Below are 17,580 nucleotides of genomic sequence, written 5' to 3'. Positions count from 1 at the left end.
GTGGTAACTGAAGGGGGTTTGTAGCACTGCTGGAGTGGTGGGTGCAGCAATGGATTTTTGTATGAGCAGTTCAATGTGCTTGTGATTTGGAGCTGTCCCCATTTCTGTCCAGTGACTGAAGCGGCAGCCATGCAGAGCTGCCAAAATGCCCCTGCTGCAGGGTGTTTCCATGGAGTGGTAAATCAACATTGAGCTGTCCCTGAGAGGAGCTGTACTGACACAAGCCCTGTGTGAAGATGTGTGACAATTCCACCCTGAAATTCTTTTCCTAAACAGGGATGAAACTGTAGTTCTGTTGTATATGTAAAGCAAACAATTGTGCCAGTTTTGGATTTACTTTTCCCATTTCAAGCAGCAGGACAATCATGGCTGAGGCCTTGGCATCACTAGTGTCTTCTGCAAGCCCAAACTAGACTTGTTTCAGTGCTTTTTTTGTGTTCAGCAGAGTAAGATCTTCCTCTAAGGGAGGATCCCTTCCTAACTTTAGCCAGGGAAAAAAAGGTCTTTAGTCCTTCAGAGCTAAATATAACCTCCCTGAAACTGTCCCTCTAGTGATGGCTCAGTAAACACATGGAAAAATACTCAGCCCCAAAACAGGATGCTCAGGAGGCAATAGTTTTAAATAGTTATTTGTATAGATCTGTTATATATGAAGCAAGACTAACATTTTAAAACTCATTTAGTGCTTGAGAACATGCAGGATTATCTCCAGGTAATTCCAGTGTCTCCTCATATACCACAAAGGATTTGGCCCCAGATGTTGGTGTGGTTGCTGAGGAAGCTGCTATTCATGATGAGAAAATGTAATGATTTGTGTACTTCTATTCTTTGGGGTGGGGTTTTGCATTCCTCTGGTTGGTTTGTTTTCTGTGGGGTTTTTTGGCATGGTAGTAGAGGACAGTTCTAGGATCATTCTTTAATTCCAATGGTTCCAAAAGGTCTTCGATGGAAGCACAAAACCTGGTGCATCTTGCCAGTCACCCCCTATCAGTTTCCATGGCAACTTTCACTGTGTTTGGGAGTTGAGCTGAGTTTTTCCCTTTGCCTTCTTAAGAAAACCATTGAAGATGATCAGCTCACCCCAGTTAAGCTATATAAGGGCTTTGCCAATGCTGGTGTACCTTGGTTTTGTTCCAGCCTCCTCCCTCCTGTTGCCTTCCTGCACTGGGCACTTCTATTAATCACAAATTCCCACTTGATGGCAGCAAGTGAGTTTGAGTCCTACAGGTTAAACTTGTGTTGTTCTTTGGGACCAGAATCTTCAGCCACAGGTGGGGGCTGGAGTGTACCCTGGTTCCGTTAGACCTTTGATACATGAGGAACTCCTCCTTGGCCAGCTGGTGTAGTGAAAATCAGCCTATGGTTAATATAGACCTTTCTTTCTATGAGACTGAGTCTTGCCCCAGCCCCCCCAAAAGTTGGGAAAGCGTGAAACACTTCTAGTGTCTGCTTCTTTTAGCATCAGATGTCTAATTTAATTTGTATGTAAGTAGGAAAACTTTGAAGTGTGGTCAAAATACAAAGGGAAAAGGACTTCAAAGAAATGTAACATTATTAAGTGTATCTGATCCCTCAAGGTTTTTGAAGCTTTATCTTGAGATTATGTATTCAGAGGAAGATTTGTATGGAAATACTGAGGGTCATTAATACATCCAGGCCTTTATGAATGTTGGCCTTGAACTATTCTGTGCTAGTTTTGCTTTCACATGGTGGCAGGCAAGTTGTCCTTCACCCATCTGTCTGCACTGCCAGTGTCCCTGACACAACAAAAGTTAATATGGTTTTTGAGGGGGAAACCAAAGCAAAACTGTTATGAGTGAGACTTGTTCAGCACTGTTATCCCATGATCAGCAGAGATCTCTGGTATGGCTGAACAAAACCACGGTGTGTAAACTCTCCAAACTTCTGATTTGCATTGGTTGCTCTACTGGAGTCCAAGGTGGTCTGTGGTGCTGGATTACAGATTTCTAATACATACCGTGAACTTTGGGAGAGTTCAGATCTTGGAGCCGAGCTTTGTTTTAGGGTTGGGCATCCACTCCTGTACAAACATGCCCAGCTGTGCTGGAGGAGAGTGGTTGTTTTTTTTCCTTTTGGCAGACAAGGATTCTGGCATTGAAGGTTTTAATTGCAGGAATTATATTAGCAGTTCCCAGTGCTCAAGAGGGGGTATCTGTGTATGTGTGCAGGAGGAGCTAATTAAATTTGTATAAATAATGGGCTTGGGAGCTTTTAATCCTAGATGTATTTTTCCATCCTTGCTATCATTTCTTACACTGAAACTGTTGAAAGTTAGAAAAATATGAAGTTGCACAAGAGCCACTTTCTCACAATACAACTTTGAAACAACAGTGAAGTAGCTTTTGGTCTTTCTATGTCGTAAAAACATTTTTTTAATTTATTCAGTGTTTTAATAAAAACATCTTAAAATATTATTAATTTTTTAATATTTATGAAGGTTTATTTTAATTAAATCTGTAGGTCAAGGGAATGGAAACAGTTAAACAGTCAGGATTTTTTTTCTCTATTACAGACTTTTAAAAAGTCAGGTGATCTTGCTTCCCCATGCCTTCCTTCCCTTCTATGCCTTACTATATTTCATGTCAAATAAGAGCCTTTCCGTGTTCAAACTTTCAGGATATTCATAGATCACAAAGCTTCCTTCAGCAACCATGTGCCTCAATAATGCTGTTCTTTCTTTATGAAAACTAATATCCTGCTGGAATGACTCCTCTGGAAGATCTTGAGTTTTGAGAGAGTTTGAGGGTTTACCCTCAAACTGGCTTTCCAGAAGAGTCTGTAAACCTGACTGGCTTAAACATGTGGCAGATATTTAATAATGGAGAGGGGCAGTTCAGGTCTTGCATGTGATGGTATTTCTACCTTATTGTTGTCGTGGGATTTAGCCACACCTAAGTTTGCTTCAGACTTGTTGACTTGGATCGTGGCCCCACTTGTGCTGTGTGCTAACCCATCCACTGCTGATCCTGTGCCTACAAGGAAGGTTTTGTAGCCCCTTGCTTCAATTAGACTGCTCTGGATACCAGGTGATTTATAGGTGTATTCACATTGAACTGCTGCAATCGGGCTGTAAATTTTCTTGTAAGCTGCTCTTGCAAGTTATCTTCTTCTCCATTTTAATGTGTTACAGCCCTGTCTGCTAAAGGCAGCCCACTATTGGTAAGGTGAGTAATAAACCACAGTTTATTGCTGTATCTAAAGAAACAGGCATTTTTCATAGTTCTATATAATTAAAAAAAATTGTTTGACACTTAGAATGCCTGTAGTAAATAACTCTAGTCTCAGTACCTTGTTATCCCAGAGAAGTCCATGTAGGTTTGCAGCAGCTGCAGTTCTGCCCCAGCTGGGTATCACACATCTCTTGATGCAAGCATGTCTTAATTTTCTGAGTGCTAGGATTTATCTTCATCCCATGGACTGCATCTTCCTCAGGTGCAAAGCCAGCACTTTCTGCTCATCTTGCTGATGGGGTGAGGGATGGGATATTCCCCCCTCCTACATATGCCCAGAGGCCTGGCCATGGGATGGAGAGTGGTTGCTCCCTTCCATCTCCAGACCTTTCTCTCTTACAGGGGAAGCAGCAGAAAGAAGACACTTTCTTCTTTTTCAGCCTTCCCCTCCCCCCAGTTTCTCTCTTCTTCTGCTGCAGGAGAAAGAGGAGAGTGTAGGGCTGGGCCCAGTAGTGTTTAAAGCTCTGTTCCCGCAGAGGCCACAGCTCTGGCTTGCTGCTGATCTGCTGCCTCCCTCTGCCTTGCTGGTGAAGGCCTCCTACCCTTCAGTATCAACCATGAATGTATAATCCTCACCCATGTAGCCCTCCAGCCCACCCCACCATTCCTCTAGGACCGATGTCTTTGTCTTGTGAACTCTGAGCCCCAAGCACAGCTCAGCCCCTGCTTCACTGAGATTTTTTGCCTTGGGTGATGCTGGAAGCTGCAGGGCACCAAGACTGAAACCATCTTTCTGCAAGAGATGGTGAGGAGGTGTCAGTTGTGCAAGAGGAGGATGGAGAGGACAGCATCTCTACCCCTAAGAGCCATCTGTAGGCTTTCAGGAGAAAGGAATGAGCAGCAGAAGAGCTGTTTCCTGTGTCCTGGGTGCTAAATTGCTTTTGTGCTGAGGAGCACAGGGCACAAAGCTGGCACAAGGGTAGGCAGGACACAGGGCTCCCCAGCCAAGCAATGGTGTGGGCAGCATATGGTTCCTTAAAGCTGCACTGTAGTGGTCGTGGGGGTTTGGGATTTGTTTGCTTGCTACTCACCAGTGCAGCATTCAGAAGAGGAAGGCCCCCTCTTGGAGCTGAGAGCACACAGCTTTTGTCCTTCATCTCTTGGCACTGGGACTTTGGTGTTGAAAAAGCAAGACAAAATCAACAGTGCTCTGCTCCCTGGCTGAAAATAAAAAGGAATAAAAAACTTTGCTTACTCCAGCGTTACTGAAATCCCTGGAGCTGTGCTTTCCCTAGGGATTGGAGAAGGGATGTGGGGAAGAGAAGTAGTTGAGAGAAAGTGTGGGAAGGGCAGCGCTGGGAAAATGCCCTGTCTGTGTGTGCCTCTTCTTCACCCTAACATCTAGTGACTCTGGAGCTGGGCAGTCAGCACAGGCTGTGCCCCAGAGCAAGGAGAGGATGGTCCTGAGGGGATGAGGGAGTGCATCCCCACAGAGCCACACTGCCTGAGCAAGAGGCATCACATTGTTGTGCAGCCAGGAGTGCCTTGCTCTGCAGGGTCTGTGGCACCTCTGGCTGGCAGTGGGATAGCACACTCTGCAGTTACCAAACATCAGAGGTCACTGTCTGAGGAGAACAAACACACTTTTCTGAGTGTTTTGCTCGTGAACCACTTGTCCCTTTATGAAGCTTGAGAACTAATGCAAAATTTGAAGTCTGTGTTTTGAACCCACTTTGAGTATTTCAGGAATGTCAAAGGTGGAATGTCCATTTTTAATAGTGATTAAAGTCCATGCACTGCCTAAAGCAGCTTGTCTGGATGTGGACTCTCTCAGATTCCAATTGTCCTACCTAAACAAAGGCTGTTGGCAAAGCTCCAGTGTGAGTTACTGGCAAAGGGCTCCAGTTTAGGAGAAGATGAAGAGGTCCACAAGTTTTTGAGGAGAAAAAGAGAAAATCCAAGGGAAAGTTAGCCTGCAATTTATTGTTTTTCACTTTCCCCCCATTTTTTACTCATTAAAATTCAGTCCCATTCTATTACAATTCTATTTTAAAAAATGATGCCTTAACCAAGTTGAATTTTACCCTGCATCATTCTTAAAATGCCAGGAGAGTTGAGATGGTAAATTGTGTCGTGGCAGTGGTGGGACCGGCAGCCTCAAGTTCTCAGAGATCATGAATCTTTGAAAAACAAAAGTATCCTCACACACAAACATGTGCTTCAGATATCACACTCTTGTTTTGCATATCATTCCTGAAAGGTAAATTTTAACACAGCATAATCAGAGGCAGATAGAAGGGGAAAGATGCAATACATACACAGATTTTCCATTTGTAACAGTTGATGCTGCAAAATTAAAAGGCATTGGATTTTTTTGTTTCTTTTCTGCAGACACTTATTAAAACACTGTTCGGGCTAATTGTATTTTATTTATCTGTGGACTTTTTATGGGTGGTGCCCTCTACCTCTACTTTGTGGGGGGTCAGCTCTGAAAGTGTGCATCTGGAAACTCTTGGACATGAAGGTCCAAAATCTAGAGCCAAATCCTTTCAAATGTGGAGGCTTGTGAATTTTACCTTTGGATGCAGCTCATTGAAAGAAAGTGGCACAAGCAATGAAATGGGATCTAAATGTGGGTCAGTGCTCAGGACTAGGTGGGTTTTAAGGTATTTTTGAGAACTACCTTTTGGCCTGTCACCCAACAGTGCCTCTTTTGTTTAGTAGTAGTTAGTGTGGCCACAGTGTGTCAGTAACATATTGCTGGGGAATGTGAGGCATTTCCTTGCTTGAATTAGCAATCTTGGAGTCAGGGATGAAAATCTCATTTGTTTTTCTAATCAGTGGACCCAAGCAAAACAGGTGAGAAAACAATGTACTGGTTCTCAGGCTTTCTGAGGTGAGAAGTTGAAGACTATTAAACAGTTAACCAGTAAAACAGGAACAGCTTGAAGTGGTCTGTGAGGGGTGGTTTTTGTTTTGTTTCGGTTTGTTTTTTAACCAGGCTTCAGTTGACCTTGGATTGCTTGAGTGAAAAGAGTGAAAGTGAGTCTGAAGGGGGTGTGCAGACGGGTATTAGCATCACACAGCTGCTGTGCAGGTAAGGAGCTGCCTCCCTGTCACAGCGCTCAGAGCCCACAAAGCAACATCACCTGCCAGTGTAAAACCCAGGCTTCTAAATTTCCTTTCAATTGCAACAACAGCAACAAAAGAGCTGCTGGAGTAGGGTAGCAGAGATAAGCAACGGGAGTGATTTCAGTGCTGCAGACCCAAATAAAGGGTTTGTTTTGTAAGTGGATATGAATCTAAGCCATAAACCTTGACTCAGAGACTTTGGGTGTTTACATAAGCTGTTTGCTGTGTATGCATCTCTGACGAAGGATCTCAAGGATGCTCATCTTGTCGAGGCTGAGCTTCTGATTTACGACCAGAGTGTTTAACAAATGTTAAGGCAAAGTGCAGAATGCAACTCAGCTGGTTTGTAGTAAAAGTTGTGTGATTTGAGGTACATTTTTCCCAGGTATTAACATTTATATTTTGGAAAGACTTCTGTGTTTTGTGCTCTTAAAGTACTTTAAAGTAATTTCTACAGCTTGAAACCTTTTATCTTGACATGTTTCTTGCGTACTTATGGGATGGGCTTTTGTCGCCAGTGTGCTTCCATTCATTTTTATCAGTTAAAGGAAATAAATAGCCTTTGTTGTATAATAAAGAAATAATGAAATTCAGGGAACAAAGAAAGGATCTAGACTTAGGGAACAAAGGGACATTTGTTGCTTTGTTTGTAGTCCTGCATAATAGGAGAGCAGTATTGCTTTGATGTCATTGACTACAGCTCAGCAAATTCAAAAATAATTTTAGTTATAAAAATAAATAGACATAATCAGTTTAAAGTAAGCCTTTGCCAACATTTGGGTTGTTTTTGTACATAATAATGTTATGGATACACCTGGCTCCACATGATGACCTTGGGTAAGGGGGACAATGTCTGAATTACTTGGCTAAAAGCATATCTGGGACCTTACTAGATTCCTATCCCTGCCTCAAACAAAGATATTTCTCTATATTATTCCCATTGAGGTATTTCTAGCATTTCCTAACTTGACTTTTAAAATTCAGTTTGTTCTTTTCTTTCAAAACACCAGAGCAATGTATTCAGCTAGCATCCATTTTCTTTTTTAGTTTCTTCTACCAGGCCTGGAAGGAATGAAATGGAGTCATCATTTACATTAGAAGAAATGTTAATGACTCGTAGTGTAAATTACCCAAATACATTCATTAGTAAACTGCTACTGACTGGTGGCACTGTAGTTGAGCATCTTCAAAACATCCCATGAGAAACTGTGCCAGGGATTTGGATTGAATTAATTTGAAACTGTTTGCAATTGTGATTGAAATGTATTTTGTAAATAAGTCTCCATGTGTTTGTGTTTCTCGTCTGGCCTGCCAGAAAAAGCAGAAATAGATGTGTCTAAAATGGCATTTGTCTTCATGAAATAGAGCTTTATTTTGTAAAAGTTAATTGCTAAGGAAGGATGTGTTGTTTTAGTGTCATGAGGCAAGAGAGATGAATTCAGAAGTTGCTTTAGACCTCTCATGCAGTCATCTGGTCCATGTAGCACTGAGAAGGCAGGACGTGGATTTTGACAGCATTTAGGGTCTTACTTTTGCTGTGGAACAGGTTCTTTCCCTCCACTCTCCCCAGAAAAGATGACTGCAGCTTCTTAGCTTTTTTATTTTACTTTCGTGGTAGGCTGCTCTGGGGTGACAGCCACTTCTTGGGGGTCCTCTTTTACTCTCAACAGCCCTCAGAAACAAGCCCTAATCAAGGGTTTTGATTTCTGTGTATCACAATTTCCTGGCTTAAGGAGTGTTATGTGTGAATGGGAGAGCTGGGGAACTTAAGTCATCCATCTTACTGCATCATGTCTTAAAAATAATCTGTAGCTGATGCTTTATTTCCCAACGCTGAGCATTTGCAGCCCATATGCACAAAGAGGAAGGCAAGTGGGACAAAAGGCCAGCCCTCCCTTCCTCAGGGCGGTGACATCCAGGGCACGGTGTGTCCTCTGGGTCTTCCGACCTGCCAGCAGGCAGCTGATTCCCTTTAACTCTGAGAACCTCTGGGCTTTAAAGTGTGGTGTGTTTTGCAGGTGGAGATCCAGGATGAGACCACCCCCAAAATAACAAACAAATGGGCTCCAAGATGTTGGCCCTCGATGCCTCTGTGTGTGCCGTTTGATCTAGGAAAGAGGCAGCCTCTGGGTGGGAAAACTACCATTTCCTACATATGTAAAATGCTGAAGCACTTTTTTTTCCTTCTTTTTGAAGTCTGCCATCTTAATTAAATATCAGATTTTGAAATCCATATCCAGGCAGCTTTCCAGTTTGCATCCAGCAGACTGCAATTCCATTCACAGAGCCTCTTGTTGGTTTTTTTTTCCTCCAGCTTTCCTTGTGTTTATTTGCAGGGCAGCGTTTTGTTTTCTCTGTAAGCCGTTTGGAATACGTCTTCACCAGCGCTGTAGCCAGAGGGTTTGTATGTCATTCAAAAATAAATATAAAAAAATCTCCACCTACTGAAAAGTGAACAGCACAGCCCTAGCAACCGGCTGGTGCGTTTGAACCAGAGGAAGGGACATTAAACAAGTAAGACCACATTATGTCTTCTCTGTTACAGCCAGGGATGAGGTAGAAATGCCAGCTAGTAATAAGATTAATCATAAATGATAGTGGAGAGAGCTGCATTTGTATTTTATTTTTGGTTTTTTTAATGGTGGCTTGTAAATACAGGCTTGATGAAGCAATGCTTGTTCTTGTCGGCATGAGCAGGGTATTCAGCTGGGAGCTCTAAAAGGGGGATCTGCCTCTGTACAAACAGCCCCCCACACCCCACCTGGCACTGGTTGTGCACACAGGAAGGTAAGTGTTGTCATTTTCTTGGAAAGCAAGAGAAAACTTATTTTAAATTGTCTGTCAGTCAGGGCACTGTCAGTACTTTCCTCTCAGGTGTGTTGTCAGTGACGTTATACCAGGGGTGGATCTCATGCATCTGCCTCTCTGTCTCCTGTGTGCACCTTGATATCTCATTTATCTGCCATGCCATAGATCAATTTGTGTTAAAATTATGCTTTTTCCCCTTCCTGCTTTTATGGATAATGGGAAGTTAAACTGCTTGTCATCATTAGCTATGCATTATTTTCCTAAGGAGCTCCACTGCACTCCTCCAGGATGGATTTTTTTTCATGTTACCTGTGTAGTTTTCCTTAATCCCTGCCATGAAAAAAGCCCCAAAGCCTTGAGTTTTCTGTTAGGTTTTATTTGTATTAGACCAAAGCCATAAAGAGGAAAGAGTGGAACATACATATTGGAAAAGCTCTGCTGCCTCAGTGGCCAGCTGGGGCTTTTCTCAAAGTTTGTGAAGTCAGAGGATGCCCTTCAGGAGGCACAGGGATTAATCTGCTGGTGTTTTATTGTTGTTCCCTTTCCTGTAGCCCACAGAGGGCTGTTGATTGCTGATATGTGTATCTTTGGCTCCCTCTGCATCTCCCCTTTCCACCCCTTCCTCCTGGGGTTTGTTGTCTTTTCTGGTTCCATGCAGTTTGGTCCTTTGCTCCCCTGGTGTATGGGGCCCTCTTTGCCCTCTGCCCACCCCCTCCCTGCATGCTGGTGATAGCTGTGCAAAGACCAAAAATAATTCTATGCCTTTGCTAGGGAAGGATACTTCCAATATTATTTTTCTATCACAGTAATTTTCTTCCTGACTGCTAGATGTGCTGCAGTGTGCTGGGAAGATGGCCAGAGCAGGATGTGCTGTTCCAGGCTAGTTTTCAATGGCCACTTTTAGGACCAAATAACCAGGGAAATGGGATTTTGTTGCGTCATCCCCAGCTGTTCGGCTTGGGGGCTTTTTGTTCTTTTTGATTTCACCTCTCCAAGTTTCTCAGCTGTGGGCTTGGTCAGGCTGCTAACAGATGCTCTGTGAATGGTGGAAGAGTTTTTGGAGGTCTCTGTGTTTGCAGGGTCTTGCTTCAGTAAGTTTTATCTTAAAATTTCTCCCTGCTGCTCTCAGCAGTGCAGCTCCTTTGGGAGCAGCAGTGGAGGAAGCTCTCTGCAAACCAATGTGTCTTTCCTTGGAGGCAGAAGTCTCTTGGGTGCTGTTGGTACCACTGTCTGCTCCCATTAGTAGGGCTGCCTTAGGGATTTCTGAGAACCATGGACAAACCCCTTATTTAGGAAAGCAAGGAGTGCTTTTGGCAAACATCAGGGAATGTTGTACCTGGATGAAGTGCAAGGTTAGTGATTTTTCTGTGCCTACAAGCCATAGCTATATTCTGCAAGTACAAATTAGCCGTTGTAGTTGTACAAATTATCAGAACTTGTCCCCAGTTCATGCATTTCCTAGCCAGAAGGTGAGAATCAAGGGGTGCACTGTGAACAAATATGGTTAGACTCTGTTCCTTTGTGTGTTTTTAGCCTACATAGGCTTTTCCTTCCAGCCTCCAGGACTGTGTTTAATGCTTTTTCATGAGCTGCACTGAGCTCACTGATGCTGAGGTGGGAAGGCACCACTGAAGATCTCCAGCCCAGCCCCTGCCCAAAGCAGGGATGCCCAGGACAGGCTGTGCCATGTAGGGTCCAGTTGGGCTGTGAGTAGCTCCAAGGTTGGACACCCCAAAAGGGCAACTCTATCTATTACTTGCTATCCTCATAGTAAAAATGCTTTTTAAAATGGTTGCTTTTTATTTAGGCTTTTTTTTTCCTCTCCCCTTTTTAATTATAAGGTGAACTTCCCTGTGTTTTGACATGTGCCTATTGCCTCTTGTCACGTCACTGGCACCTCTGAGAAGAGCCTGGCTCTGTATTCTTCACTCACCCCATGAGGTGTTTATGCACTTTGAAAAGCTCATGTGCACTTCTGATTGCCAAACATTGATTGGCTTCTGTGGGTTTGTGGTTGCTTTGTGCTGTTGGTCTTTTCCCACTTAGAGCTGTGAGGAATCAGTGTTTTGCCTGGGGCTGTAGAAGCCCCAGGCTTTCTCTGTGTTCTTTGCCCTTGGAGGGAAATCGAGAGCAGATTGTTCACACTCTGCCTTCATAGACTCCCATATTTGAGCAGGACCTGGTATCAGAGCCAGGAAATCTTAAGCAGATTAAAAAAGAGACTGTCTTCAGTGTTGTCCAAGTGAATGTGTGTGCAAAAGCTGCATTTTCTGCTCATTTTTATCAGATGTGGAGGCACCGAACCAGTTGTCTTGTAGGATCTGAATATTCTGGCAGGTCTTATACTGATTGAAGCTGAATGTTTACGTTGTGTTTAAAACTGGGGGCTTCCTCCTTGAAGGCTGAAAGTCTTCAGTTACAGTGCTACTGCAGTTTTTAAGATTTGCAACATCTTCACTTCCAGGTATTTGACTGTTTAAAGTTCTCTTGGTTTTTCTGACTCTGACAACCACGTAATAAAACCAGGCATTTGCCAAAAGCGCAGCAGTCTTTGTGCTGTTGTTCAAAGGTTACCTTAGGGTTTGGACCTACTTCATGTAATAAAAATGTTGTTGTGGAAGATGAAATGTTTGTTGGCATTTTAAGGATAACGTTTCAGCAAAGCTGGCTGGCAGCCTCCAATAAGAGCCGCCTCCCAGCTGGGTCAGACCAATAAGGTAACTCCTAGGAGGGAAAAATCAGGTTATAACGAGGATTTTTGTTTAGATTTGTTTTTTAGTTGACTCTTCTCCAGAACTTATGCCAGAGATACCGTGAATGACTTTCTTAATTGCTCATGTTGGGGCAAATGTCAGCAGTGGTGTGGCCTAATACAAAAACCAAATAGCAGGGCATGCAAAGGTTAAAGCGAGTTTTCCTTCCTGGTGTTCGTTTAGCTTTGTTCCCTTGCTGTATTTATAGCAGAAGCAGTCTCATGTGTATCAGATTAAAGCCAAGGCAATCTGGGCCGTGTTGGTGGTTTGTGTGTCTGTTGTGGTGGGCTGGAGGGATTGGGAATGCCTCTGACCCCTGCAGCTCCACTTCAGCCAAGTTCCTAAGCACCTGCTTAAATTAACTTGTAGCCCATCAGGATTTCTGGTTTACTAGCTCACCTACAGGCAGCATGTTAGGCAGGCTTGCTTTTCCAGCCTGCTGGAAATACTCCTTTGGGGACCACTTCTGGCTTGTAGAAGTTTGAGAGTGAGATCAGGTTGCATTGTTGCAATGTGAATCTGCTAAACTCAGAGCAGGGATAGTCCATGCACGCACGCTACATCCAGTGAGTGAGCTGTGGGCACCTGAGAGGTCCTGCCTGTAGGCAGACAGTTCCATGCCAGGAACTTCTGGATTGTCAGACATCCAGAAAACTCAGACAAGTGGTCAGACTTCTCTTTTTCTATTTCTTGTGGAGAAAATTACAGCAGACACACATATGGTTTGTTGCTGAGTTGCAGCTCCCTTTTAGTGATAGAAGGCCTGTGTCTTCTCTGTGAGCTTCCTGGAAGTGCCATGTGGGATTTCTGAGGTGTTCTGTGGGATGCCCTGTGAGTGGCATGGACCTGTGGGCCAAGTAGGCCGTGGGCCACTAGAAACTGGGTCATCAGGTTGGTGCTTCGGTTCCTCGATCTCAGTCCATGCCTCGTGGTGAATACCTCTGGGTTTTGTTGTGGCCAGCAAATGATCCCAGTCTTCTTTCTGATCTGACAACAGAGATGCCTGAATTCAGAGAACACACAGTGAAATTAAATTCTCTTTTGCAGATTAAATTACAGACTTGAGGCTCTGGACCAGCTCAAAGCATCGACGTTTTAGTGCTCCTAATGGTGTAGCTGGTGATTGTTCCTGAGAAGAGAGAAGATGATGAGTGATGCAAGTGACATGCTCGCTGCAGCCCTGGAGCAGATGGATGGCATTATAGCAGGTGAACACGTGGGGCAGGTGTTTATTTTGCTTTTTTGGGTCCTCCTTTCTCCCACTGGAGGACAGAGTTCCAGACAGAGAAGGAAGTATGCTGGGAATTGCTTTTGGTGCCTTCCATTCTAGCTTAGAGTTAACAAATAACCTGAGTGGAGGGATTGCACAGGCTCTCACAGGCTCCATGGATTGGGTTTTCTCCTACCCTCTCTCAAAGGGCTGCTGGAAATGGCTGAGTGGTGCAGTTCAGCTCCTGCATGGAGCACCAGGAGAGTCAAGGACAATAGTGGCTACTCTGAACTTCCCTCAACTCAGAAGAGTTAAAACATTAATTGCATTTTCTTTTTTTTTTCTTTTTCTTTTCAAAATTGGAATGCTTTGGGTCCAAACTTTGGAACTGCCTTGAACATTAGAAATTTGTATAAGTACCTGTAAATTGTAAGTTGCCCAGGGAGAGGCATTACAAAGAACGCAACCTCTGCTTTTAAGTTGAGTCTAGTGAGTTAGAAAATAATATAAATACCCAACACATAGGAGGGAAAGATCAAGAAGTCAACAGTCAAAAATGCCCTTGCAAGTGTAGCAGCACAGTTATAAAATTTTTAGTAGTTTCACTTAAGCAATTTTCCTTAGGGAAAAAATAATTATACAATGTGTGCTGTGTGTGAACAATGACTCTTCTCTGCCTAAAGATATTAAGGACACATAGCAGGAACAAATGCAAAGGGGATTCAGTTTGATCATGATGATCTCTAAAAATACATGTAAGCTGTGACTTCAGTAATTTCCATAAGTAGACACTGGTATTTGGATCCAATCATGTATTTGTTTTTCCAAGAGCCCAAGTTGGTTATGGCAGGATGAGGTTTAATATAAAAACAAAATGTGATGTTGGAAGATTTAAGTCACCACAGACTTCATTTACCGCTGTCTGTGAATAGATCTATAAAGGAATATTATAACAAGGTGATATCAGCTCATGTACTGTTGAGGTTATTTTTCTCTTTATTGTTTTCAGTGGGAATTTAGCAGAATACTTGGATTTTTGTGGCTTGTCAGATGGGGTGAATGAAAGTTCATGGAAGTGCATATATGGCATATCCTTGTAGTTTCTGAAAGTTGACAGCACAAATGAAGGTCTGTCATGAACATGTCTCATTGTGCCGAGGTATTACAGAATTAAGGTCACAAATCAGTGTACTGGAATTACAGTTGGAATTAGCTAGGTTGACTTACATCAACCTTAATCCTAAATTCATAGTTTCCTTTCTTACTTAATATATAGCAATTTCTAATGTAGGTCAAATATGCATCCTGTGAGTTTATGCAAATGAGAGATCTCTCTCTTTATTAACATGCAAATGTCAGTGCTACTGTGTCAAATTGCTGGTTTTAAAATTTATTCCTGTGCAGAAGTGATTTGGTCTTTTAATTTATCTTCATCTTTTTTATTATTTTAAAAAATTTCCAGTGCCTTGGAGCAGCATAATGTATTCCTGCATGGAAAATGCAGGGCATGGTTTCCTCTGGACACTATCAGTGGAATGTGACTTGGATCATTCAGTGCCTGCAGGGTGACTCAGGGCATTGGCAGAGGATGTTCCATCCTTGGCAGCACCTTCTGCCTTGGGAATTCATCTCGGGGAGCAGGAGCCCAGCCCATGCCTCAGCCCCATGGGCAGGTGTGGCATTCCCACTCCCTGAGGACCAGCTCATTTTGTTCCTGCTGGAGCTTCCCTCCCCAGGCACCAGTGCTGAGTTTGCTTGGGAGAAACTGTGCCAGGAACACCCCCCGCCCTTCCCCAGCCTCGGGGTGCACCCAACCCTCGTCCCGTGCCTGACCCCGTGTGATTTTGCTCCCTGCAGGTTCCAAGGCTCTGGAATACTCCAATGGCATTTTTGACTGCCAGTCCCCCACCTCCCCATTCATGGGGGGCCTGCGGGCGCTGCACCTCGTGGAGGACTTGCGGGGCTTGCTGGAGGTGATGGAGGCGGACGAGAGGGAGGGGCTGCGCTGCCAGGTCCCAGACTCCACGGCAGAGGCTCTCATCGAATGGCTCCAAAGTCAAATGGTACAGTCTCACCTTGTTCTACCTCTACCAGGCTCATTTTGGGTGTTGGGTAGACTGGCTCTGTTTCACACAGCTGTTTATAAAGCTTAGAGTGGGTATCAGGGAAGAGATTTTGTTTTGGAGATACTCCTGTGGAGTCTTGGAAAAGCTGTTGGTCAAATGCCTCGTGCAGTGCGTTGGCCTTTGCTGTCTTTGATGTACCACTGTACCTCAATCTAGGGAGCAAACAATACTTGGTAACTGCAGTTTCATCTCAGAGGACTGGGGAAAGACTTTTTTTTAAGAATCAGATGCTTAGGTGGGAGAAAAGAAGCTGTTTTGAATACTTTTCAGTAAAAAGCATTTTTGGCAGTGTTTTTTTTTCGTGGGAATTGGTGTTATTACTGAGCTTCCTCACCTGATTTATAACATAAGGGAATGGTGTAAGCTCGGCATCCCTTCAATCTGAATACCAAACCAAACTTTTATTTTCTGTGTTTGTGAATCAGCCAGTTTTTGTCACCTTACTTTAAAAATACACAGAAATATAACTGAGAAGGCAGTTCTTTCACCAAGACTTAGTTTTCCCAAAAAAATCAACAATTGTAGGTTACCCAAAGACTGCCCTGGGAAATAAAATGTTGTACTTAGCAAAAGGTGAGTTAAAACAGCATCATTTTTGAAGAAACTGCTGGTTTTGCCTCCAGATGCCCTGTGACTGGTGACTTCCAAGCAGGGCCAAGGAAGAGTCCTTGTGCTTGTGGTGTGTGGCAGGGTTTGTGTTGCAGCGGTCCAGGTGTGTGCAGGTTTTGGAGAAGCTCCAGCAGTGGAAGTCAGGAGTTGCTCCCAGAGGCCACACTTTGGTTTTTGAGCCAGGCTCACCGCAGCTGTCACAGTGACAGCTGTGGGTGGGCACTGCCACACATCCTGTCAAATCCATCCTGCAGCTGTGGCCAGGTCCTGCTGTGTCACACGTTGGGTGTTGGCCAAGGTGACACTGTGCTGCTGAAATGGGGGTGCCAGCCCTGGTGGAGGCTGGGGCTGCTGCAGGACTCTGCTGGCTCTGTGTTCCTTGTGCCGCTGCTGTGGGGACAGACGGCCACCATCGCCTGCTCCCTTGCCAGGATGGGCACTGCACCCCCTGGGAAGGACTCAATCTCCCTGGAGTCATGGCTGATCTTGCAGAAAGCATTTTTATCTCAACAAATGGATTGATCTGAGCACTCAGTCGCAGCCCAGAGGACTGCCGGGTGCAGGGCTGTGTTTGCTGCGGCTGGCACTGGGCAACCCTTTGTGCCATCTGCTGTCATGGGGGCTGAGCACAGCAATGCAGGGACAGATGGGCACCTTGGACTTGCTTCTGTAGCCCTTGCAGAAAGATCTGAAGGAAGAGCCTTCTTTTTCCTTTTTTAAATCTTTGCTTTGAACTACGCATTTGGAAATGCTTGAAACTTAATGAAGCACGTGGGAGCTCTCCCACTGCCTCCAGTGGGATTTGGATCTCGCCCCCGCTGTCAAAGTGTGGCAGCCAACGCTGAGATCAGGAGGAGGAAACAGGAGTGACATTGAAGTCAGATCTTTAAAACAGGCAGAGTTCCTGCTAACATCAGCATTCCCTGCCTGTGTGACTTACAGCCCTGAACATCGCTGTAACTGCTCACTGCTCTCAGTGGGCATCACAGGTTTCATGCAACTATGGCCTCGATAAACAAAAAATATGCCAAATAAACAGTCTTGGAAACTGCACTCTCCCATGGTGTTCACAGTCATCTCTAGGCCATGTTTAGTGGTGCTGATTCCCTGCAGGTTATTCTGGAGTAAAGGGGCCTGGCAGCATGGCTGAGGCTGCAGTGCCTGCTGAGATTAATGAGGTGGAGACCAATCATTGTCCCTTGTGATGACAGATGTGTGATTTAGGGGTGCCTGGCTGGTGGGGTTTGGAATGGGGCCCTTCAGACCTGCAAATTGGGGATCACCTCATGGCAATGAGACAGCAGTGGGTTTTTACTGCACCCATGGGCTCAGTGGGAGACGAAGGGCTCTGTTGTACCATTCAGTTTAGTGCCTCCCAACCACTGGAAAATATGTGCAGGAGTTCTGAGTACCTAAGATTGCAGAAAATTGCTATTCCATCTATGCCTCAATTATTCCTTATTCTGCCTCAAATTAGTACCCTGTATTCTCTGTCATCCTTAAAGCCCCTTGTAGGAAAAACTTAACATTGCACTTACAGTGTGCTACAGCTGCAGGATTTGCAGGTGTCACCAGTCCCTGTCTGAGCAGGGAGGTGTCAGATGAAGTGCCTGGATGATTTGCAGGAAGGTTTTTTGCAGCTATGCCCCTCCTTAGAGAGGAAGGGCAGACACCTTCTTTGTTTGAAACTAGTTTAATCCTCCATGCATGAAGTTGCATCCCCTAGGACGCTGGAACTGGTGTGTGACATC

At 44.3% G+C, this 17,580-nt stretch overlaps 1 protein-coding gene across 12 annotated transcripts in view; it reads left to right on the top strand.

Moving 5' to 3' along the window:
- The window catches only part of PPFIBP1 (PPFIB scaffold protein 1), a 100,963-nt gene that overhangs the window by 41,155 nt on the left and 42,228 nt on the right, over positions 1-17,580 (top strand). For 3 of the 12 annotated variants that reach the window (XM_077178383.1, XM_077178377.1, XM_077178375.1), the window contains exons 1-3: positions 8,790-9,110; positions 12,932-13,092; positions 14,952-15,157. In XM_077178383.1, the coding sequence (XP_077034498.1) occupies positions 13,029-13,092; positions 14,952-15,157 (270 nt within the window). In that variant the 5' untranslated portion in view covers positions 8,790-9,110; positions 12,932-13,028. Of the gene's footprint in view, positions 1-8,689; positions 9,111-12,931; positions 13,093-14,951; positions 15,158-17,580 lie in introns of those variants that run through there. The other 9 variants (XM_077178379.1, XM_077178378.1, XM_077178382.1 and 6 more) reach the window with 7 other exon arrangements.

This window comes from Agelaius phoeniceus, chromosome 5 (assembly GCF_051311805.1).
Source record: "Agelaius phoeniceus isolate bAgePho1 chromosome 5, bAgePho1.hap1, whole genome shotgun sequence".
NCBI lineage: Eukaryota > Metazoa > Chordata > Aves > Passeriformes > Icteridae > Agelaius > Agelaius phoeniceus.
Note: the sequence above shows the minus strand (reverse complement) of the source record. Positions and strands in the feature narration are given on the sequence as shown.